At 35.0% G+C, this 25524-nt stretch overlaps 3 protein-coding genes across 5 annotated transcripts in view; all 3 read right to left on the reverse strand.

The window, feature by feature from the left end:
• Positions 1 to 178: 178 nt before the first annotated feature.
• Positions 179 to 9668, reverse strand: LOC117120671 (argininosuccinate lyase-like). The gene is made up of 9 exons (XM_033265694.1): positions 9541 to 9668; positions 7048 to 7084; positions 6296 to 6490; positions 5172 to 5312; positions 1950 to 1987; positions 1314 to 1391; positions 988 to 1040; positions 638 to 815; positions 179 to 296 (listed from the first exon to the last, which is right to left on the reverse strand). The coding sequence occupies exons 2-9, from the start codon at positions 7054 to 7056 to the stop codon at positions 179 to 181; spliced, it is 810 nt and encodes a 269-aa protein (XP_033121585.1). The 5' UTR covers positions 7057 to 7084; positions 9541 to 9668.
• A 2283-nt stretch (positions 9669 to 11951) lies between these two features.
• On the reverse strand, positions 11952 to 18761 carry LOC117120679. 3 transcript variants are annotated; one of them, XM_033265709.1, is made up of 5 exons: positions 18636 to 18761; positions 17197 to 17286; positions 15782 to 15913; positions 14683 to 14997; positions 11952 to 12533 (listed from the first exon to the last, which is right to left on the reverse strand). In XM_033265709.1, the coding sequence occupies exons 2-5, from the start codon at positions 17240 to 17242 to the stop codon at positions 12478 to 12480; spliced, it is 549 nt and encodes a 182-aa protein (XP_033121600.1). In that variant the 5' UTR covers positions 17243 to 17286; positions 18636 to 18761; the 3' UTR covers positions 11952 to 12477. The 3 variants fall into 3 exon arrangements, with proteins under 3 accessions (XP_033121600.1, XP_033121601.1, XP_033121602.1); XM_033265710.1 differs by having other exon boundaries at positions 17197 to 17350; positions 18636 to 18738; XM_033265711.1 differs by having other exon boundaries at positions 17197 to 17323; positions 18636 to 18709.
• Positions 18762 to 20825: 2064 nt separating this feature from the next.
• The window catches only part of LOC117120672, an 11781-nt gene continuing 7082 nt past the window's right edge, over positions 20826 to 25524 (reverse strand). The window contains exon 5 of the mRNA XM_033265695.1: positions 20826 to 22534. Coding sequence (XP_033121586.1) covers positions 22401 to 22534 — 134 coding nt within the window. The 3' untranslated portion in view covers positions 20826 to 22400. The remainder of the gene's footprint in view (positions 22535 to 25524) is intronic.

Genomic DNA, 25524 nt, shown 5'->3' on the forward strand with positions numbered 1-25524 from the left:
TTTTTTTTTATTACTTGCTAGTTCATATGATATAAAATATCTTTTTAAATACTAAATAATTAGAACAAAAAACCACAGAGCACACACACACACGCCCAATCGTAATTTTGATTTCATTGTTTTTATACTGTATAAGTGCAGTTGGCATTATTCATTGAAGGCTTGTATTCTGTAGTAACTACAGTTTACTATTAATCCTATTAATCCTCACCCTTCCAAAGACACGGCCGCACTTGCCTCTGATCAATTCCAAGCTATCAGCATTCTTTTTCTGTGGCATTAAACTGCTACCTGTGCTGTGAAAGGTTAGGAAAACTAAATGATAATAATCAATAATTAAATTATAAAAGAGAAGTAGTAAATTAGTTAGAAGTTTGATACAAATAATCCTGTAGAGGGTGCACTTTGTTTATTGTTTATCCTTGCGCACTCTGGAAGCCATGTTTCACAGGAAGGCTTGATAATTCATTGCTCGATAATCAAAAATTATTATGATGGTGAATTATTGATATTAATATTCTGGTTCAATTAAGGTGCTAGTAGTTCACTAAAAGAGGTGCTAGTTAAATGGTGAAAAAGCTTTGAACTTGAATAACGGCAGTACACTTATTGAATTTTAAAAAAGAAATAAATATACCTGTATGCATCTGATAAAGTGACAAAGCTAAATTCTTTTGAACTATACAAAATAAGGTCTTCAGACAACTTGCTGAGGTGGAGCATGGTTTGAGAAGCCCAGAACAGAAATTCTGTCACAAAATCGCGAGAACTAACACCATCAATACTGTTTGCCGTTACCCCGAGAAATCCAAGCTCTGAAATATAAAAATGATTGAGTGCGCTACTTAGCCATATGGAAATATTACATTCAGAATACAGATTTTTTTTTTTCAGCTTTTATACATCCCACAGGTGAGCATGCATACATGCATTTCTACATTTCTATGCCTGGTAAAAATGGAAATATCCTGATAATTGTTTACTTACCTTCTGCTAGAAATTTCCTGTCAACATTGAATGGATTACCAGCTATAGCTCCACTAAAAATAAATTACAGACAGACAACATAGTTACCAAATATATTTGAGGGGCAGTTTATATGAGGAAGACGAAAATAGGATACATATATTCAAATAAATGTCCCCTAATTTCACTGGAAAAAGTAGAGCATAGCACAAAATTATTGTCAAGATGATTGCTTATTAGATAGATGAGGAAAGGTGGTAAATCACTAAAACAAGGTACTGTAATTGTAGGTGAGATAGGTAGGATGTAGATAGACTACAGGCAATTTCAAGGATTGTTATACTTACGATCCAAGTGGTAAATAATTAAATCTTTTAATAAATTCATCCATGTATTGCAAGTCTCGTCGAAAAGCCCAAGCATAACTGTTAATGAAACAACACGACAGTTAATGTTCAACTTTAAAGTTTACATATATATTCCAGAACATCACATATCAGTGTAATGAATTTTAATATTGTAACAAACATAAAACATTACCATTTTTTACAATCTAAAAGCCCATACAGTTGCTGCAGTGCTCATAGTATATTTAATGTCTGCACCATCTGGTCTTTGTTTGTTCTACCTGTCATTATAATACTCTTGTACAATGAACAAAATCGACTTGGCAAAAAGGTCTTACAAATGCAATTTCCAGTGGCATACCTAGAAGTATTGACATTGGGGTGAAGGAAGGGTTGATGAGGAGCACAATTAGAAAGTGGTGGGGCACTAGCTGAGGGAATGAAGTGAAAGAGGAAACTCAGAAAGTTGTCAGTGGAGAGGGAGAACCTGGTGAAACAAACTTGTTCTTGGGGGCCACCATCTCCATTAGATTTGCCACTGCATATTACACCACGTAAATTAATTTAAAAATATTAAAACTTTTTTAGAACTAGGCTTAGTTGTAACATATCAAATTAAAATAAGGCGTGAATTACCTTAGGAGCCAATGGCTCCACCTGATTGGCTGGGCCCTCTAGAAAATATATAAATAAAAATTTGAAAAATTAATTAAATTGTATCATATGCATTAAATATTGTCAACAAGAACACCGTACATAATCACATTATCATACCAGTTTTGCTGTTTCGTTTTTTTTCAGATTATTTTGCGATTTACGAATATTTTGTATACAGCCTATTTACAGCGCCTTCAGTCTGTGTATTGTGGATGGTGATAGAAAAATATTGAAGATTCTTTGAAATAAAACTAAAACTGTTCAATACATGAGATAATAAAATATAAGAAAAGTGCTAAACGATGATTGAAATGGCTTAACAAAAAAAAAATGAGATCAGTATTTGTTGCCTTTTTTGTGGAATAGAATATCCCATTATTAATTACCTTTCCACTGACTTCATTATGGCTATCAATGCATTCTGCAAATTTGTGTAATATTCAATCAAATTAGAATTGGGGTCAACTGAGAACTAAGCACCTACTTAAGTTGCTCTCTAGCAAGTTGGTATCAAACAATTAATTTCATGTTAGTGTCATCCTCCATGTGTAATGAAAATGTGACCATCTACAGCATTATATCCCTCTTGGTGGGGTTACTCCATTAAAAATATGTCTATATATCTCTAATAGAGTGATTACTCAATATGATACCATAATTAATTTTTTTAGACATTCAGAAAACATTCAGAAAAAAAAAACTGTAACAATTGAAAAAAAATGAATAATTTATATGATTCAAATTTACAATTGAAAGCTAGTAACTTATTTAAATCAGAAAGTATAATACATACTCCAAGTATTGAAATACACGCCATCGTGTTGGGATTCAATATGACTGTGATTTTGAATCATTTAAAGACGTGTCATGGTGACATTGTTGCTTTTGGGGCCCCAAAGCACTTGTCTGAATAAATAAATGAAATGATATTTAATCTTGAAGTTTATTGTTGAGTGGTCACTACGAAGGTTTCTAAGTACCGCTAGGTTACTTTTAACGGGTATATGAGTTTATGAGTAGGACTGATAAAGGTGGAAATCATTTATAAGTTCAGCGAACTGACATGGGAATGGATCATGTCGACATTAAAATGGATGCTAAAGTCTCCTAATGGCAAAATTTGAGATACAGTAAAGATGAGTGGTAATTCGTAAATGAATTAAGCACTGCTGTATGACGTAGAACGATAGATTGCAATAAACGGGAATTATACTGTTTTAGAAAACACTTCACATGACCTCCAATGCAATTTGGAATCCGAGTATTTCTTTATCCAAAAATGAAACTCCTCCGCCTCGTTGTCCATGCCTTGAAACATGAAAGAAAGCATATCCTGCAGGAGAGAGATCAGAGATAATAGCCGAATCATCAGGGTGTCACATGCAGCTATGTTTCTGTAAAAATGCATAAATCATAATTGGATTTATTCGGTGTAAACACCAAGGATAGCCCACGAAAGTCTAGAAGAAGACTTATTTCCAGTGGGGTACTTCTGGTGGTGATTGGGCAGTACACCGAGAGACAATCCCCTACTCTTTTCAGAAGAGTGTACTGCGTTCTTTAACGTGCACATGGGCCATAAATGCACACAGGACCAACGGCTTAAACATAAATGTCTCATCCAAAAGGCGGAGCACTATTGTAACTTGCATTTCAGCCCTCCAGCTAGAAACACAAGGAGAGGCAGCGATGGGAATTGAACCGGGGACCTACATGTACAGATCTTCACGGTTCAGCACGCACACAGTGGCTACCACCAGATTAGCCGACTGAGCTAAGCTGCTCTTATTTTCGATACTAATATTATAGAGTATAGTTGATTTATTGCATAAAGATCAGTTATTTAAAAGACAGCAAGAAATACCAAAAGAGCTACAGTACTTAGCAACAACAATAATAATATAGTATTAGTAGTGAATAATATTTAAATATTTTATTAATGACTTTATTTTTTTCTTTCTAATGCCAATTACAGGATGTCTTAAAAGTCAGGTTGAGGCTCTGAAGGAAAAAATTTTTTTATTTGTTCTACTTACGCCCCTTTTCCCTCCAGTTTTTATATATTCAATAATGTGTATCTCATTAACCATTTTTCGTCAAATATGCTTATTGTGTCTTAGAAAAATCAGTTGTACAACCTATCAAAACATTGGTTTCCTCCAGAGCCTGACTTTAACATACACAAACAAACATAAAAACAAACATAAAAATAGACACAACACAAGTCACAACAACAATACAGTAAATATCAAAACAATAAACTCATCCCCAGCCCCAGCAGATCAGTAATTACATTTTCCTAGAATATAATTGGTCTGAAATTTTTGTTCCAATACTAATATGGCACATATTATTTTATAAGCAGGACAGCACATAGCATCTATAACTCTGTATTTCTTAACGCAAAACATTATCATTAATCTACAGGGTAGCACATTGCAAGCTGAGCACGTACTGTATTGCCTAGCTCTGAATAATTAGATACTGTTGTCATGACAACAAAGTTCATGACTCTCATTGGTTATTTATTATTCTGTTCACACAGAGCAAACAGAAGCAAAACAATTGCTTTGCCAACCTTGTCAGCATTTAATAGATATGAACGCCTTGGAGAGTGCTTTAGCTATCTAAAGGACACACATACATCAGACTAAAAGGATAAAATCATTTTTATGAATTACAATACTAAAAAAAAAAAATATACTTCAAATGTGGGAACAAAATAATAAACCCCCTTTTTAAATTAAAGTACACCATATGTTTTCTCTATGAGTATACATTCACAGCTTTGTGTAAATCAATGCTGTCTACCTGTCTGTTCAATTGTTAGCCGGATTAGGCAAAAATTATTGAATGGATCATCAAATACAATGAAGTGGTACATTGTGGTGTACAGAATAGAAGAGGTGATTCAATTTTGGAATTTAAAGGTTAAAGGTCAAGTTTAAAGTCACGGAATTAATGGAAATCACATTAATAATGATTATGCAGAAACTAATGAATAGATCATCATAAGACTTTATGGAGTGATACAAAGTTAATTTAAAATGACTAAATAAATTATTACAAATATAAACTACACAACACATTAAAAAAATTAGTTTATACTGTATGTACACAATATATTGCATCGAATCAATCATAAAAAAAAATTGAAATGTCACATAATATAATATTTAAAAAATTTTGTCATCTACTTACTTGATCATTTCTACTTCTTCCTGTATGAAGCTTACCAGCAGGCGCTCCTATGAATTCCTTGAGACGGCGTTCATTTGCGGTATGTATATCCTCATCATTAGGCTGCAGTACAAACTCACCACTAGCCCATTCATCATGTACCTAGGTTACCAAAAATGATGCAGGTCTTAAAAAATAATAAAGATAAGGGGCAGTTGGCTTTGTTATTTCTGAGGAACAAAAAATACACCCTGCCATGACAGAGAAAAAAAAAATAGCCTTTTCACATGAAACTTATGCCCAGTTTAAAGACTATAAGAGTTTTGAAATACAAAGTTATCTAGGGTATTGTCCAGTTAACCTAGATTAAGATTGTTTGATCAAAACCACTATAGTTGTGTATCTACTGGTACCTGTAGTTTAGGGAACATACCATACCACTACATCAAAACAAAGCTGGCACTCCCCCCCTCCCCAACCCCTAAAAAGTTTTGAGTACAGCTTAGAATACCCACCCACATGATAAAGCTCAAGCCTTGCAGAGTAGCGTACGCGATTTTGATTTTCATTCCTCAGTATACTGTACTTTATTTTTAAATCAGATTCTCTACTTGGCCTCTTTTTGGATAGGCTAGTTCAATATTTTGTTAATACAATTATAATAATAATGACTAATGAATTAACAGTTAGTCAGCGGTCTTATTTATGGTTGTAGTATGTGTACTAAGCCTGAAGGTGTCGCTTTCCTGTGGTACATACTGTACACTACTCTGCTTTTTTTCGTCGCCTAGTCAGCACTCTAGTTGTTTAATAGCTCTATGGTTGACACCTATATCTGAATATAATGGATAGATGTCTCTACTGAAGTATAAAAACTCAGTTAATTGCCATATTTAAAAGATAAATTATCATACAAGATACAAGATAAAAATTATCCAAATCAGGGGTGGATCCAGAGATGTCCAAAAGGGGGAGCCGGAAGGGGTCCGAAAGTGGGGCCGATAAAGATAACAAAACCCTAGGGGGTCCGAGGACATGCCCCCACGAAATTACTATGTTCTAGACGCCCGAAAATAGCCCCTGAGGCCTTTAGGGCAATAATTCTTTTAATTTTGTTTTTTCTCTAAATCCCCCCTGCAAATTACCTTGTTAAGACCTTGTTGAATTTCTTTCATCTCTGCCTCAGTAACAATGCCGACCTTTTTGAGAGCCTTCACATAGGCTTGACTCCCTTGCAAGTCTTCCTTCCATAACCGCTTATCAAAAGTAATAGAGGCATTAAATCGTTCCATGATAGGATCCGTAGCTCCTGTAAATCTACCACCCCATAGCTTGCCAACCTGTGGTATATGAAGGAACAAAAGATATTAACATATTAGTAAGAGAAGATTTAGGCTATTTAAGGCCTCGTCTCAAAATGGTAGTGTAAAACATTTGTGAATGATAAATATTTAAAATTTTAAGTGGAAAATCAGCAAAAAGAAATATTTAGCACTCTTTCCAGGGTTGGTTTGGGAATGAGCATTTTAATGCATTACAATCTGTTTTGCTGGTATCATACTGATTTAGGTAACATTATTCAACTCAATAACTTTGGTACAAATTTGCTCAATTAATGTAAAAATATATCAGTATCAAAAAATTTAGCTTCAAAGCTTATTGTACATTGGCAATGGAACCAAAACCAACGTGATACCAGGCGGCAGCATTTTAGCTGCTCCACAAATCAAATAAGGCATAATTAATTGGGTAATTTGTCAGAATGAAGTATATACAATATATTAAAAAGGAGACATTTGGGATGGGTTGTACACTTCATTAGTTTGGCTATCTTTATCATCAGACCAGTGTTCTAAGACTAATCACAGAAGAAGTAATATAACGAATATCAGTTTACCTTTTCCATGTCTCTTGAAAATATCAAGCCTGTGTATCTACAAATGCAAGATTATAAAACATACCTCATGACTAGAGCATATATATCTGTCTCTTATAGACATCTAGATGTGTATAAGAGACAGTCATGTACCTAGGTTACCAAAAATGATGCAGGGTTAATGATACTGTAATTAAATTACACAGATACTTCAATTAGCTGGTACTGATTTTTAGTAAAAGAATAAGAAGAAAAAACTTTTCTATACTTTTCATCAGAAACTCTCAAATCGGATGGTATGATTAACAAATGTGTGTAAATATGTCTGTAAGCCTTTAGGTAAAGGTAAATTATCAAAGGCAGATACAGGGGGTGGTAAAAAGAGCTCCCATCCCCTCCCCAAAGTGTTAAAATTTGCTAAAAAGCCTGGGGGTGACCGATACTATTTGTTTAAACCCCTGGTGGTCAGATTGTTAATGAATAAAGTGCAAGAAAAATGAACACATTATATAAATACAATAAATAATTACTACAGGCCTGTTATATTTTGACGAGTTGATGGGTATTGTAAAATACATATAAAAAAGATGTAGGGCTAATGAAATAAAACATGTGTTAGAATACACAGGGGGCACAATATGTTATTGCATTATTAAATAAAACCTATTGTCTTTTGAATTAGGCCTACAAATGAATACGTTAGAGTTTTGAATAATGACTGCTGGTATAGATTTTATTATTATGTCAATATTTGGTTTATTAATGGCAGGCAGACAGACCATGTAGCTGTATTCCTCCATGGACAGATCTACCAGGTGATAAAGTATACTTAATAGAGCAATACGAATCGGGGGAAACCAACTTGAGGGTGGTGGCTCAATGTTAGAATGAGATACATTTCTACAGGTCAGGTCCTACTACAGCGGAAACAGTTCAGAACAGAACAAATATGAAATAATTATGATATAATGATGGTGATGATGATAGAGGATGAGGATGACGATGATGATAATTACCATGGTGGTACTGATGTTGACATAGGCAGTGGCATAGCTTGAGTGATGGAAATCAGACTAAAGTGAATGCATCCAAGCTAGAAAGGGCTCTGGTCAGCATGCATGGACAAAAGCCAGGGGAAAATCAGTAGTTTTGTTGAGGTATAATTTGTCAGTGAGCGGTTTTTATATTTAGTCTTATACTGTAGTAGTAATACTTCAGAAAGTGAAACGATCAATGGGAGGTCTTTAGGAAGGAAGGGACCAACAGGTCTGATGTTGTGTAAAGATCAATTTCAAAGATTTGTTATCCTTTAGTACTTCAAGAGCCCCCCCCCCCCAAATTTTCAAGGGTCCACATTTTTTCCAAAGATATTTTTTAGGGCCTTTTCACAATGACATTAAAATGGAAAAACATTGATGAGGTACAAGCAATGAGTGCAAAGACCTTGCCAATTGCATGACGTAGTCTATCTCAATTCCAGCAATTCTAAAAAAACTGAGCCTGCTAGAGTCCGCTTCAAGCTGGTTGCTCTATAATCGATTTTCTTTTCTTTCACTGAAAAGGTCCAAAAAATTATGATCACGACCCACCCAGAAAAAATCCTAGATACACCCCTGGTCGGGAAGAAAAACCACAATTCGTCAGGGAGAAAAAAAAATCAAAAAAATTGTATGTATTTTGTACATACATAGACTCTGAAATCGATTGAATACTATGTCCCGTGGACCACTTTCGAAAGGTTTTTAATGACATCCGACCACGCCAACTTTTTCTCGTCTTGGACATCGGGGCGCCACCACTGAGAACAAGCAATATAATATAATTACAAGTTCAAGTTACAACCAATTACAGTATCTGGGGCCAGAGGATTGCAAAGTGGCCAATTGAGGTCCAGAGTCTAAAAAGCTTGAGGAAAAAAAAAAATCGGTTCTGAATAATGTAAAACATTTTGATTGTATGGCAAGTTTGGAATTACCGGTAGTCATTTAAACTCATTGCTTTGCATTGCACTGGGATTGTTGTGGGAATTGTTGATTTCGTGAGTGACGTGCATAAAAACCGACATCCACACCCACCACTCCACCCTGTCTGACAAGCCTGGTGGAGACCAACCACGCTATCTTTCATCTGCCACCCTTAATCACTTGATCCCCAGGCCAAAAAAGGGACACCCAACCTCTCAAATTCTAGTCCTTATTTGCCACTCGCAACCCCTACTGGACCATGAAAAAATATAGGCCTAGGCCTAAGCTTATGAACGAATGCGTAAACAACCCTACATGCAGCAGAATACTGTACAGTACTTATCTACCCAGGGAGTTGTTACGTGAAAAGCTAGGCTAGCATCGTTGTCAACAACGTCGAATATGGTGGGGCAATAATTAACAACTCCCTGATCTTCCTACGCCTACCCGTAACCCTACTCTAATACTAGACTGGCAGTAGTGGATGCTTAGGCTTAGCTTTATTGGCGTCCTAAGGGTAATGTGTGCCTACTGTCTGTCAAAAACTTACATTAAAGGCTAAGTATCGGCCCAATCTACCTTCTTATTTCTCTGACCTACACCTCCTGATAGAAGTACGATCTACAACCAACAACGTGTTTATGAATGAAATCAATGAAATGGAAAATAAATACAGTAAGTCTTACAAGTTACTGTGTCGCCCTCTATCAACAGAAGTTTGCAAACTTTTCACAAAACAGAAATCAAGGAAAGGAATATAATTTCATTGTCACCAATTCTACAAGATACAGTCGGAATAATGAACACAAATTTGCATTAGATAAACCTGTGATAGAAATTATTCTTTATTAGCATAGGCATAATATTAAAGTTGTACTGTGTTATTATTTACAATTTATTTGCAAACCATTAACAAAAAGAACATGAAGAAAGATGTGCTGGTTTATTACTTTTTACATTTACAGTAACTGCAACTGTATTTGTGTACACATTCATGGCATAAATATACCTATGCATGTATGTATATTGTGTACGTATTTATGCATGTAGGCCTATGTACATATGTGTATATTTGCACAGCTGCATGTATATGTGTTTATGTAATATTAATGTTATACTGTATGCATATAGTCTATGTATAAAATATGTAGGCCTATGATATTTAATACCGGTAAGTTCTCTATTTACATAACTCTGTATTTCTCTGTTGAAGATATTTGCGACGTACCACTAGGTGGTGAGTGTAATCGATGTAAATGTAATTTTGGTTTTATCCGTTAAAAACGTTCGCTAATAATCGAATTCTCGCAACAGCCACTGCCAAAGGTCTTCTTCAACTTACTATGCAGTTATATTCTAAATATATTTTAAAACGTCAATTTCAAAACAGTAGGTCTTCAGACATAGGCTCCTTGTCTGCATAGGACACATTTCGTAACCCGCACTTTTGTAAATAAATTGTTTAATATCTACACATATAGTTAGTCACCTCGACATTTTGCAAATTGCCCTACCACCCACCCCCCTCTGCCACTGGTGCTGCCGCTGCAGTCAAACTAGTAGCCTAGATACAATCTCACATACTGTAAAAATATATATATATAAGATTGGCGGCATTCAGCGTCCCTAATGCGCTCTCGTGCGGTCTGCAGGGCCAACCCAGTATCATGACGCAAAAGAGCTTTGTTGACAATGCATACAGTGTCTCTGACACCGACTGTAGGAACTATATCATATAATCCAGTGATAGATTAAAGGAATTAAAGTTGTCTTTTTTCAATGTAGATAAAAAAATTATATTTAATTTTAAGTCTGTGAGAGTCATTTCCGGCAACCTTGATGTGCCATAGTCATAAAATGTTCTTACTCCCTGTCCCTCCCTATTTCAAATTCCTGGATCCGCCACCTACATCATATCATTCATTTCGTCGGTAAAAACATTTAGAATACAATGGCAAACATGATTAAAAAACGAACACATCTAAAATCTGGCAATGAAATCGGCGACCGGGACGTACCCAAAAAGGCCCCAGTCTCAGAAAGGCACAGGGCCAGAGGCGGTGCTAGCTGTTGTCCGGAGGGGCAAAGGACCCTGTCGGGGACCTGTGGAATCCCCCCCCCCCCACTCCGCTTGGACCCCCTTGTCGGGTAATTTCCAGCAAGGTCGTCGGGGAAAAATCAGATCTCGAGCGCCGAAAGTGCAATTTAAGCATGCCTTACTAAGCTATAAAATTTTAGGGACTAAAACAGTGCGACAGTATGTGCGAGGTGTGCTGTATACTCCAAGTATTTAAATGCACGCCATCGTTTTGGGATTCAGAATCACAACACGATGGCGTGCATTTCAATACTTGGAGTACGGTATGTATTATACTTTCTTATCTGAGATTAATCAGTGGACCTTTCGGTTTTTGTATATACTATGGCGATCGTATGGGTTGCAGTGGTGGCACCAGCTCTTTCCCGACAGTGGGGCTGGTACCGCCGACAAGGGGACTAGCTGGTACCTCCAACAAGGGGTTAGTATCCCCGACAGGAGACACTTAGCATGCATGTTTTTCTATCAAAGTATCCTTTTTAAATAAAGAATCCCATAATTAACAAATAAATGTTATTATATTTGAATACAAAAGTTCCCAGAAAAATTTTTAATTTTTAAATTTTTCCCCGATCGCGGGGAAGGGGGTGGGCTAGGCTTTCCTGACGGGGGTGGGTGGTGGACCCCCTTGTCGGGGAGCTTGAACCCCTAGTCAGGGAATTTATGGCGCCGCCCCTGAACAGGGCTCCCGACCCCAGTGTTATTCTACTGGTAGCATTCAATTTTTAAAAAGGCAGTCTAGCAAAGCACCATTTTCCATAGTACCCGATATTTTCTAAGCTCCGTTATGTGAGTCGCATAGTAAGAATAAACACGATAAACAAAATATGCATCAACAGAACAAGAACATTCAAAATTCACCATTTTGCTACTATTTTCTATTATTTATTTAGCATTCAATTCACATAACATTTATTTCGTTATAAGCCTATTATTAACTCATGACTATGTAGGACAGATTATACAATATCAATATGAATCATAATAATATAGTACAGAACAATGTAATTACAATAACATTCATAATTTGAATAAGCACTATTAAAATAATTTTTAATGAAAAATGTGTAAATGTTGTTCAATAAATTTGAATTTTAATAAATGCTTGAGTCAAAGAACATTTCTATTTATGTTCATCTTAAATAGATCAGTAATTATTATCTATCTATTTAATTTTACTAATGTTATTGTTAGTTTCACACACAGAAAACATTATTATGTAGTACCGGGCTTATTAATGATAGTGTAATCTATTATACTGGTACTACAACAAAACTATCTGTAAAGATTTTAAGTTCATTATCTGCATTGGGAGTACCCTCATCTCTTAGAATATCTGAAAGTTTGTAGTTGTCACCTGCTAAGATCCCCCTCTGCTCTACTTGCCTGCTACTCCTCTACTGCTGAATCGTCAGGTGATTTGACGTCATCTTCGTTAAAATCAGCTAGAAGCCAAAGGAAAACTTGTATTAATAAATTGTCAAAGTATCAATGGCGACATTCCAACTACGATATTAAACTGTTCGAAGTGAAATCTGGAAATACTCTAAAATATCGAATTAAAACATGAATTTCCTCATTTAAAGGAACAACCCACCAAAAAACAGGGAAATTGAAACTCAAGATGTTTCAAAAAGCCAGACAATTTACTACAGAAATGTTATCATTTAAAATTATAAGAGAGAGTGCACTATACTGTTACGGTCCATGCCTTATTCTCTTTTTAACGAAATAAAACAATAAATAATTGAAGTATGTAATATCCGTATCCCAATGCCTCAATAATATACAGTAGTTTTCAGTCAGTCTGATCAAAGTCATTATTGCAAATGAGAAACTAAGATAATTGGTCATTTACATAATCTCAATTACAACATTATAGAGGCACTGAATCAAGATGATGAAGTTACTGGCAATGCAAGAATATTGAGGGCAGAGGAATCCCACTTGTTGTCAAACATCCGCCACCACTCCAATTTATCAAGACTCGGACAAATAAAGGGAAAAATGTCTTTAAAAAATAGGCCTACATTTTAGGAAATATTAAAATGGCCCAAAGTTTCTCAAGGCACCACTAAACCTTACCATGGGCTTCGACCCGCCCAAATACAGCTCAGGCCCCTGCCTGACGGAGATTTTCTGATTCCTGGCTGAAAGTTTAACCACCAAGCCACCCCTCCTCCCACTAACCACAACAATTCCATATCTTAAATCTTATCCTAAAAATGATAATAAATAACATGATATTCCTGTTGAGTAGGTTTTCCTTTTTAAAATTTGTACCGTTTTTTGTTCTCTTCTAACATTTTCATTATTTTAAAATATTTAGGCCTTTATAATTTTAAAAATCGCTTTTGTCAATGGTTTTTATAGAATTTTTATCTTGATGGATTTTTATCCTTGATCAATTTTAATGTGATTTTCTTTAAATTGTACTTTTTTTGAGAATTTTGTCATTTTGTCGTTTTTATTGGAGACAATAAATTTTATCTTGTATGTATGAATATAGGCTTAAATTGTTTAAGTCTGCTATTTTAATTCATAATTGCTGTAATGTGTAATAAGCAGGTCATTTCTATGGAAATGCAATTCAGTCAATGACAATATGTCTCCAAATGTAAGTAGCTATCCATAAATAGTTACTGCCTTAATAGCACTAGAGACTATGGATCCTAAGATTTTTCAAAATAAACTACAACTGTAATAATCATAACTATAATGCAATTTAAACATATCACTTGGGGTATAGGCGCGTTTCCACCCAGCCTTTGCCATCCGAACTTTTGCAACCCGGCCTTCTGCAACCCGGCCTTTTGCCACCCTGGCTAGACCGGGTGGCAAAAGCCGGGTGGCAACGGGCCAGAATGGCAAAAAGGCCGGGTGGCGCCTATGTTATGTATAATAATGGTGGCTGTTACAATCATTATTAATAATTAATTATATTTGAACTTTATTTAAAAGAAAGTAATTTTTTTTTTAAAGTACCTTCTGCCTCATGAAATTTTAATAAGCAAAATTGTTGCAATTTTCAACTGCACACTCAATGATTACACATGAAAATAAACTAGATGTATACCAAATAAGGTCAACTTGATATATACAACAATTGAGTTTATTACCCAAATATGTAAACAAACACTATATTGCACACTTAATTTATCAAATTCTGCGTAAGTGAACTCTCAGATCTGTAAAGGATCTTCCGATCCCCATTTTCCAGCCCCACCTGTTCATAGATGAGTTCATGTGAAAGCCACTAATTATTTTCCCCCTCATCCTCTCTCTCTCTTTACTCAAGCATTCGAATGAGTACCTCTATGATGTTAATCTTAATGTTATGTATACTGTTTCTCTATTAATGTTCATATTGGGACTACTCCCCAGGGAATGGAGTAGGCTGCACATTTGTGCATGACTGATTGAATTTCATAATAGGATGAAGCACCTGGAGACATTTAGTTGAAAAGCCTATAAAAATGCCAACTATGAAATATACGTAAGAAACTTTGAAGTTTATTCCCACACATAACTGGTAATGATTTTTTAAAGAACAGAGAACTGGTATTTCAGAACAATTATAGAACAAGAATGTACCTGAAATGACCTGTTCATAGCTATGACTGAAACCATCTTCCTTGCTGTCTTCCTTTTTTAATAAACATGCTTCCATGTTTTCTTCTTCTTTGGCAAATTGTTCGTTTTTGTTGTCATCTTCTTTGACAGAACCCTCTTCCGTGTGGTCTTCTTCTTCTTTGATAAAACTCAGAGTATTATCAAATTGTGGCCTGGGTTGTTTGAAGGTCGAGTCTTCGGAGATGACCTCATGGCTTTCTTCCTCTTTACAACTGCAATGATCCTTCACTCTCCTACATCCATCACATACCTTGTTGAAGCCTTCAGTAATTTTCTCTGATAACAGATAGAAGCTTCATGAAATTAATGGTAGTGGTGTTGATACTTATGATGGTGGTGGTAAATCTGACGATGATGGTGATACTGGTGACACTGATGATGGTGATGATACTGATGATGGTGTTGATACTGATGATGGCGATACTGATGATATTGGCAATGAAGATAATGGTGGTGACACTAGACCTAATGATGGCGGTGATAATAATAGTGTTGATACTGATGATGATGGTGCTGATAGTGTTGATATTGATGATGGTGGTGGTGATACTTATGATAGTGGTGATACAGATGATAGTGGTGATACTGATAGTGGAAGTGATATTGATGATTGTGTTAATACTGATGATGGTGGTGATACCGATGATAGTGTTGATACTGATGATGGTGGTGATATTATTGATGGTGATGATACATGATAGTGGCGATACTGATGATAGTGACAGATGATGGTGGTGATACTGATAGTGGAGCTGATACTGTTGATGTGATGATACCGATGATGACTTTATCACTGTGATAATGTTGATAGTGGTGATTCTGATGATAGTGGTGATACTGATTGGTAAAGATATGGATGGTGGTTTTCATATTGGTGATGGTAAACTTTATACGTATTACAGTAAAACTTTTTGTATATATTTCAGTATTCAAAAATCATCTTGAACCAGTATTTTCTACTTTTACCAGTTACTATGAATTTTAATTTTGAAATTACAAAGATGCGTAATTTATTGATGGATTGATAATGTATAGAAATATTAACATGATCTTACCCTACCTCTATTTGAGCGTTTTCTGCCTCTTTTTATAACCCACATCACCAACTTAAAACAGATGTAAACAAAAAACAAGCAACCCAAACACACAAAGAAAACTGATAGAATTTTAATTCCTAGATTGCCAGGTTTCTCTGGAAAAAAAATACAAACGAACATTGACTTGAATTTTGTTACTTATTAATGTGTGTTTTTTAAATGAAAAAAACCCCAAAGTATATATAGTTAGATTTCAAAAAATACTTTATGTTAACAATTTGAAGTGAATTTAAAAACGAAAGTATTTCGGATTTTATTTATCCCAGGACGATATACACAATTAAAATATAACAACGTTGATAAAATCTATATATCTATGCTTATTATTGATGATCTAATAATAAAATACATAGATAATTAAATCATATATAAACAAGACTAATGGAAGCAATATCATTATTGTCAAACACTATAATAGGCATACTCTTGTAGAATTACATTTTTTCCAACCTGGTCAGGGGCGGATCCAGAGTGGGGGCCGAAAGTGGGGCCGATCGAGATAACACTACCTTAGGGGTCTGGCGGCTTGCCCCATGAAAATATGGTGTTCTGGACACCCGAAAATAACCTCTTTTTTTTTTCTTTCTTTTTTTTTCTTTCCAAAAGGAGGCCGCCCCCACCTCGAAATACACCCCTGCTGGTTCCGATCAATAATTCTTTAGGATCACGAAATAACACATAGTAGTTCCACATTTACAGAGAAATTACGGGGCGTTTAATATTTAAGTATATGCGTATCCATTTTTCACCAAAGAAAAAATATACGCCTTCCTCGAATTAAACGCCCCCTCAAAAAACCTTCTCAATAATAAACACTCCGGGGCGTTTATTCCAATAAATACGGTATGCATAGTTACCAACCCGAGAGATTTGAAGTGCATGAGTGACTACACCAGTTGCTGGGGGACGGGGGAAGAGGCCCGGTGGGTGGCTGGCGCTCCGACAATCTGAGCATTTTTAAGCTGTTTTAAAACGATTTTAATAAAGCCACGCAATTTGAGTTTCAATGTAGGCCTACATTTTTGAGCACCCAAACTATGTACACAAACATTTCATTACTCAAACAAACCAGAAATGAATAGGCATTACTGATCAATTTTTATTTACGCGTCAGTGAATTAAATGTTCACCTAAATACCTGACCTGCATGACAGTTTTTATATTATTAAAACCAATTTCTTCTATTGTAAATACATTTTTCCTTGAATTCGTTAGGCCTATAATTTGTTATCACGCATAGACTTGTGCTAAATACGTGACAATATTTATAATCACGCATGTTTTTTGTCCAAAATAACTTTAAAATACGGACCGTCCCGCACGATGCTAGACGGTTGGTAACTATGGTATGTAAATATAAACTGGTTTTCTGTCTTACCCGTTGGTACTAACTCGCTGCTACTTGGCGTCACGAGATTAGCCATATTGATTGCCAAGAAGATGTTCACCAAATTGTGGCTACAACAGCCTGCCAGGATATAATCAGTCAACACATTATGGCTTCCCTGCAATTAAGCTACTGAAGCCTATTACTAAGAAGATGCATAACGATGTCGTTAGCGAAAGACTGACCGATATATGACTCGGATCATGATACCACATCAGATAAAGCTTTTATTCGTTTTGTGTGAAATATATTTGGAGAAAAATAAATAGTAAACTAAACTACAACTCTGAAAGGTAACTTACATTCTTTTTTCTTAATAATAATATAATGATAATAATAATAATAATAATAATAATAATAATAATAATAATAATAATAAAGCATTCTTGAATATAAAAAAATATTTACAAGTAACAAAGAAATACACTGAAAAGAAACTTCGTTAACTTGCTATAACTTAAGGTCAATTCATTCAATTGGTTTACAATTCATAATACAAATAAAGTTATATGGCTTCAAATCTATTTCAGAAAGAATAAGATGATTAGATGGATAAATTGATAGATAGACAATATAGCCATTAAACAAATCTGACAGTAACAAATCAGTCAAATCTGGTATGGCACAAGGAAGTAAACTAAAAATGAATACAATAAACAGACATTCAATAGATTTATTTAATGCAAATGCATTCAAGCAATAAGATCAGGCGTGCATAATGACAAGGAATTCCATATCCATTTCCTGCTTGCTGCAATGTCCTAGGGGTCTAACATACTGTAATCATATTATGAAGTGGATAGGAATGTAGTATGCGCTATTAATACATCTCACAGTTAAAGAAGTATTTCACATCTAAATTTCATGTACAGTAAAAATACAACTGATTACAATAAGACTTTGATAGGGATTCATACTCACAAATCAACAGATATAGATAAATAGATATGTGGATTTGTAAATTGGATGGATGGATGGAAAAGATGGGTGAAATATTGTTAATAATGGTAGTCAAACCAAACTAATCAGTGGTGTACGTACACATGGGCTTGAGCGCCTAATTATAACCTTCCCCCTAACCAACGCAACCATAATTGCTGAGCAATAACATTACGTTCAAATATAGCTCCCCATTCATTTTATGATTGAGTCCCCCATTTAATAATCGCGCGCCAATTTTCCCCCTGACAATATAGGGCGGATCCAGAATTTGTCAAAGGGGGTGGGGGAGCAGCATTTTTAGAATAGATAAGTGAGTAACGTTTATTTAAATACATAGCATTGATATGTACTGAAACTTTAATATTTTGTGGCAAAACGGGTAGGGGTACGTTCCCCCACCCCAACCCCCTCCCTTCTGGATCCGCGCCTGGTACTTAAATCAAGACGTTACCGTATATATCAAGAGAATCAAGTCTACAATAGCCTACCTTAATCAAGTACAGTTATCCTTGCATATTGCGATCAAAGAAATCAACTATATAATTGCCGTAACAGTTCATTACTTCTGCTGCAAATGACCAGAAAATCAAGAAGTGTACCTTTAAAATAAAAACGCAATGTACATGCAGCCCTCAACGGTGATCTTTGCTGAAACACGCACGAGGTATTTTTGATTGGTCAATAGTTATATCATTGAGTACGTTCTTAAATATTTAGTGATAATCTTCATTGGTAAAACCCAGAGGGGCAGGGATATGAACGGAGACACCGACCCTGTGCCCCTCGCAGAGTGATCCCACCCCTACAAAATTAATTAAAGAAGAACAGGGGTATTGAAATCATGAAATTTAATAAGATGAAAAATGAAGCATTAGATTAATAATTATTTAATAATATTAATAATAATGGTGGACTTATAAGACGCATATTTTCATGGCCTCATGCGCATCGCAATGTAAAAATATCAAAATAATATGTGGTTAAATATACTCCTACTCCTTAAACTAAGAAGTAGGAGTAACTTTGTTCAGCTGCCACGAAACAAGTGAGATACAAAATTCAAATTTAAGTCTGAATGAGTGCCATTTCCATGCATCTAGAGGTGCCATAATCATAACTTACTTTGCGACTCCCCAGAATAGACTATAGGTCCTTAATTAGACCTTTGCGACGCCCACGATGGGAGGAGTGTCTAAGGGAGGAAGAGCTTGCTCCGTCGGGAGGAAGTCAATAATTTTTTCGAGGAACACTGCTTTTAAAAAGCATTTTTACCATCTGAGAGAGAGCCATTTCCGAGCGTCTAGAGGGGCCTATTCTTTGTTCACCACAGCCCCAACCATGGTGGGGCTGAGGTGGGTGTGCAATACCTATTTCCCCCCATCCACCCCGTCAGAAAAATTCTAGATTCGCCCCTGTGTCCATTATGAGTTATAACGTTTAACACTGTCAAAGGTTTAGCTTTAAATTTGATTCCATAAATCTAAAAGTATTGCTATTGCATAATTTATTTAACAACATTGTTAAGGAGAGTTTAACAGTTCGGTTTTCACTGATGTTTTACATACCAAAACCTTAAATTTATTATTAAAGTTACATGCAAAAGAATATATCAAATTTATATAGGCCTACGCCAGTGGAATTACAAGATTGCTTTTTTCATAGCTCATTTCAATTAAAACTTAACTTATTAAAAATCAAAGAATAAGGTATTCTAATATTGAATTGAATTTTTCAAGTTTGTTAGCTGATCATAGACAGTTAAATGGTGGTTGGTGGCGGTATTCGTACAATTTGTGTTATCAAAATATAAGCTCTGAAATAAAAGACATAACTAGTCCACTTACAAGTTCACATCGTCATCGTCGGTACAGGACAGGCATTAAAGACCAGAGGGTGAACTTAGATGCAGTGAGCAGGTGTACTGCATTAACATCCGATCGAGATAGACAGCCTAGGATGTTCGCATTTTTACCAGACATAGAAAAACTGAGCTCTAAATATAGGACACAGTGAGGTACATTCGAAACAATATTATATAAATCAAGGTTTTAGTTTATTTTATTTGGACGAATGACAAATAACAAATAATTACCAAGTAGCCATATGCCTAGGAATGTTGCAGTTCATTACATCACCAATCACTGTACTTCAAATTTACTCACTATGGTATCATATCAAATATAATATAGCAATCAATAAATCATATCATTAAAATAGTATTCATCAATGTTTTTAAAGCGTGTCATTCAACAATGAAAAAGACACAATAAAATAAGCAACAACAAAAAAACTCTAAAAAGCTTCTAAAAGCATGATGTCAGATTACAAAATATTAGGATTAATATTTTAAATGACAAGGCATTTAAGAAAATGGAATATTCGAAAGAACAATTAAACATAAATCAAATGTTTTGTGTAATTATCAAATAGAATATAATTAAAATTATTATTATTATTAGGCATATTCATGTAAAAATTATTTTTATACATTATACATATATTTATATTTGAAACCTGATAAAATTATTTAGTAGTTTCATAATAATCAGATAATAAATCAGTCGTAAATTATAATCTATGATAATCAACCAAACCAAAACAATACAATACATCATTTTTTTTTAATTTGTCAAAATAGCCAAAAATATAAAATGAAAAAACAAAATCGAAATCAGCTGACAAAAACAAACCCTCATGAACCCTAAAAGGCTTGTTTAACAATAGAGAGGGGCCGTAGCAAAACGTATAATATAAACAGCATTAAAAATTAATTTTAAAAAAATAAAATATAAAATTTTAGTGATGAAAACAAATATATATACGGAACATTATAAAATGAAACGAAGAGGTATTTGGTATAAAGCAATAAAATCAACATAGGTCTTACATTAATACCATGTTCCTGAAAAAAAAAATGTTCAATTAATTGCAAATGAATGGTTTATATCTATACAGGTAAATTATTGTTCCTGCTTTATTTCAGCGTTAATTAAATAACTCAAATTATTGTATAAATAATAAGAGTTAAATATAACCCAAGAACCCATAAACAGTAGTAAGCATATATACCTTATTTATAAAAAAAAATATCATCCTGATGGTTTGTTAAAATATTTGACTAAAAAATCAAGAATATATCACCATGAAATCAACATATTTACTTGCGTTACATATAATAGGTATATAAAAAAATAGCGCAATCATTTAACTCTAATAAACATTACAATTATCAAATCCCAATGCTGTTTACCAAACAAACTAAGAATGTGCTCCTGATAGAGACATAAGTATACTGCAGAAACTAGGTCAAAATTACTTTAAACTTAGTCTTATCGACAAGGTGATATCAGCCATTGGTCATTTGTCTAAACATAGGTCCAATTAACAACTACCTGATAAAACTACATTTCACATTGTAGTTCAGTTTAGTTAAGTTTTGCCTGTTAATGTTTTGATTATCCTCTCCTTTTTCTATTGTATATTTTGTAAGACCGCACCACTGGTTGTGAGTGCCACCGATAGAAAGGTGAAGTGTCACAAATAAATAAATAAATAAATAACTGTACTTGGCGTCCCTGTCAAATGAATTGAAATGAACCTTAACACATTCCATTTTACAGAAAAATTCCATTCACACAGCATAGAGTATATTGCACAAGTGCAGTATACTATAATATCGTTAGCAAACCTAATGCAAAAAATATATAAACAATGTCTACATCTTCATTCTACACAGGGCTTCAAATTTAGGTCAACCTCTAAGTTTGTAATTGTAATTATTTATAATAGATTTTGAAAAAGCCACGACAGACGGAATAATATATTAAAACAAATATTAATGTCATGCAATTGTTGTTTTATAAATTAAGGCAAATATTTTAGAGAAATCTTTCAGGGTTTCTGTCATTTGATCCACTGATATTTGTGTGACCTAATAAACCTTGAATGTACAAAATTTCTGTGTAGTTTTAACGACTAAAGATCTTAAAAACCTCAAACTGCAACATCATAATATTTTTTTCGTTTCTTGAAAGGAAGTCACTCGTCAATGAGAAAGAAATAAACTATTACAACTATTGCTAAAAAGCTCCTTGTTGATTTTAAATCATATTAATTTACAAAATGGGTCAGTTTTATTATAAGTAGAATTCAACAAAATCTTATGGATACCCGTTGGTTATAAATAAGCCTATGAGCAGCTATGAACCTATGAGCAGCTATGAGCAGCTATGAGCCTATGAGCAGCTATGAGCCTATGAGCAGCTATGGGATGAGGAGGTTGTTGAACGCCTTTCATCTGCTTCCTCAGTTGGGTATTTGAGACACTTATCGGTTCCGTTTTCAGGATCGGCAATTGCTAAATCCACTCGTCCGCTTTCCGTTGCAACTGAAATTAATCCACAACAGAAGTGCATTATTATCTACATGTAAAGTTAGAAAATTAGAACAATACTTCAGTAATATACTATTACATATTATCAGCAAATTTAATCCTTTAATAGATTGTTTAAAGGTACTGAATGGATTTTATTACCGGACCAGCGCGTCGAATATTTTCCCGACCATCTATACGCGCTGTCTTTGTCCATGGCACTATAACTAATCGTATATAGCTTCTATTAATGCAGTTCCTAATAATTTACAAAATGGTCAGTTTTATTATGAGTAGAATTCAACAAGATCTTATGGATACCCATTGGTTATAAATAAGCCTATGAGACCACTGCCACTTAAATATCTCTACAATACGCAGGGGTTTTTTCTTATTATTATTATATTTATTTTCATGATTATATGTACAGCAATGACTGTCTACTTATTTTGATCTGTGTTTATGAATGATTTTGCTTTGTCTTAAGTATTTTGCTAAAGAGGGATACAGAGGTAAGCCAACAGAGGTAAGCCAATTGAGGTTTCTAATTTTCTATGCTGTCTCTCGGCCAAATTTCTTTTTATTTATACTTGTTTTCAATCGAATTGATTTGATTTCGTTCTTTTGTTTAAATTCACCATAGGCGGATTCAAGGGCGGGCCCAGCCGGCCCGGAGCCCCCTAAATTTGTCAAACCTTTTTTTAATTAGGAAAAAAGAAATCTTGAGTCTAGGAATGCCATTTCCTACCATCTAGAGGCGCCATAATCAAACATTTTCTTACCTCCGCCCCAACCATGGTGGTAGTACAGACTCTCCACCTGTGAAAGTTCCTCTCGGATCCAAGCCCCCTCTATTTTAAATTACTGGATCATCCACTGTTCGGTTGTTTAATTTGGTCAATAAATGTATTTTTGAATTAAAAGGTTTCTTTAAAAATTTGCACTGTGTGTACACAGAGTGGAAATAGTGTCGACATTGAACACAGAGTGACATTATTCCTTACTGTGTTCACTGGTTCACAACCTATCCACACAGTCAACAAACTGTTACAATGTGTTCACACACTGTTTATTCTTGGACAGTGCAAACCTCACCAGTTTCGGCCTAGTAAATAGTCACCACGTTTCACTCTGCTGTACACTGTGACATTTTTCAAAGAAGTAAAAATTCTGAATGATTGTTTATTGAGAGACGTACGCAACTATACAGTATTAAAACAAATCTAAAGTATTGGATAAACCTAGTTATTTGTAATAACATGAACTTATAATACCTCCTGGTTCTCACGAGAGCCCTAGTATCCGGATCGGGAGCTAACTGTTGTTAGCGCTAACCGTTAGCACCTGTGTGAGAACACAGGTGGCGCTTGCTAACCGTTAAGGCCAACTCAGACAGCGTCGGCCGACGCAACCCGACCCGATTTATCGTCGGGGACAGTCTTAAGCCGTCGTGAGAAATATCAAACATGTTTAATATTCTACCACGCGACTGCCGCCGACGCACACCATCGCGTCTGCGTTTAACTCACACAGACCCGACCAGGGACGTATCTCCCCACCCCCCTTTGTACACAGTGTTAAAATTTTAAAGCTTATTCTTGAGCCAATACAAATTCTTTCCTGGGATCACTCAAAATGAATACTTCTATACATGTAAATATGCATCAGTACACCTTATACATAGGCCTAATAGAACACATAGGCCTAAGCGTGATTTAAAAAAATCTTAAATATATAAATCTCAGGCCAGGTCTTTTAAGATAGAAATGCGATACTGTGGTTTAATTTCGTTTTTATCTTTTAATGTTTGTTTAATAATACTACTACTAATAGTAATAACGATAATAATAACAATGATGATGGTGACGACAGTAATAATTGATAATAATTTTAATAGCAATAAAAGGTGAAGAAAATTGTGCTAAATGCGAAAAAAAAAAAAGTTAGTAAGCTATAATTAGGCCTAAGTTATCCTGGATATTAAGTAGATCCCTGATAAAAAATCATGAGAAATTTGTTGGCGTTTCATTTTGACTATAATGGTAATGTGATGATGATGAATTTTACTATATAAAAGTGTCATTTCCAACAATCTCGAGAGGTACCATTTCCTCAAATTTTCTCACCTCAGCCCCAGCCATGGTGGGGCTGAGGTGGTTGTGAAATCACGTTTTTGAAGTAGGCCTATGTAAAGTACATACTCAAAGACAATGTTTTTAAGCTTTGTTTTCTATGGTATACACACATACATTAATAAGATCTCTATGGTTAACAAAAATCCCTGATAAAAGATCATGAGAATTGTTTTGGCAATTCATTTTGACTAATGGTGATGTGATGATGATGAATTTTACTAAAAGTGTCATTTCTGGTCATCTAGAGGTACTATTTCCTCAAATTTTCTCACCTCAGCTCCAACCATTGTGGGGCTGAGGTGGGTGTCGACTCACAAAATGCCCTCCACCTCCACCTTTCAAAACAGGTCTGTGCCCTTCCCTGGGTATGACATTAAACTCCATCGAATCGGCTCCTGATGTATGTCTTAGTGACTGCTGTTTGTTTTTAGAATGTGATCTGGTTTTTCATGTCCATTTTTCGTGATTGTGACTATTCTGGCAGTGGATAAAGAATGTTTTGAGCAGAGGTGGATTTAAGGCCCCCCCCACTTCATTTTTTTAAGGAAAAGAAAAAGAAAAATATATTCAAATTGAAGTGCGAGAGTGTAATTTCCGGCCATCTAGAGATGCTCTAGTCATAAATTTTCTTACCTCAGCTCCAACCATGGTGGGGCTGAGGTGGGTGGTTCCTCGGTCTGTGAAAGTCCCTCCCTGGTTCACCTCTCTTTCGAATTCCTGGATCGGCCACTGTTGATTTATTATATAATTATTTTTGTGCTTATTTATAATGCGTCTATTGCAATTTTCAATTTATCCTCTCAAACAGTCCTAAGAACGTTCAGAGTGCGCTACTTTACAGGGAGATTCGCCTCCTTGACCCTGCCGGGG

This window comes from Anneissia japonica, unplaced genomic scaffold, assembly GCF_011630105.1.
Source record: "Anneissia japonica isolate Jap-2015-1 unplaced genomic scaffold, ASM1163010v1 scaffold288009_len375886_cov190, whole genome shotgun sequence".
In the NCBI taxonomy this organism is placed as follows: domain Eukaryota; kingdom Metazoa; phylum Echinodermata; class Crinoidea; order Comatulida; family Comatulidae; genus Anneissia; species Anneissia japonica.

Coding starts and splice junctions, on each gene's coding strand:
- LOC117120671 (XM_033265694.1), bottom strand. Junction 1,392..1,949: donor TGGAGCCATTGGCTCCTAAG/GTAATTCACGCC, acceptor TTTCATTAACAG/TTATGCTTGGGCTTTTCGAC. Junction 816..987: donor CAGGAAATTTCTAGCAGAAG/GTAAGTAAACAA, acceptor TTTATATTTCAG/AGCTTGGATTTCTCGGGGTA.
- LOC117120679 (XM_033265709.1), bottom strand. CDS start 17,242: ATGGCTAATCTCGTGACGCCAAGTAGCAGCGAGTTAGTACCAACGG. Junction 15,914..17,196: donor CAGCGAGTTAGTACCAACGG/GTAAGACAGAAA, acceptor TTTTTTTTCCAG/AGAAACCTGGCAATCTAGGA. Junction 14,998..15,781: donor CAGAAAACGCTCAAATAGAG/GTAGGGTAAGAT, acceptor ATCTGTTATCAG/AGAAAATTACTGAAGGCTTC.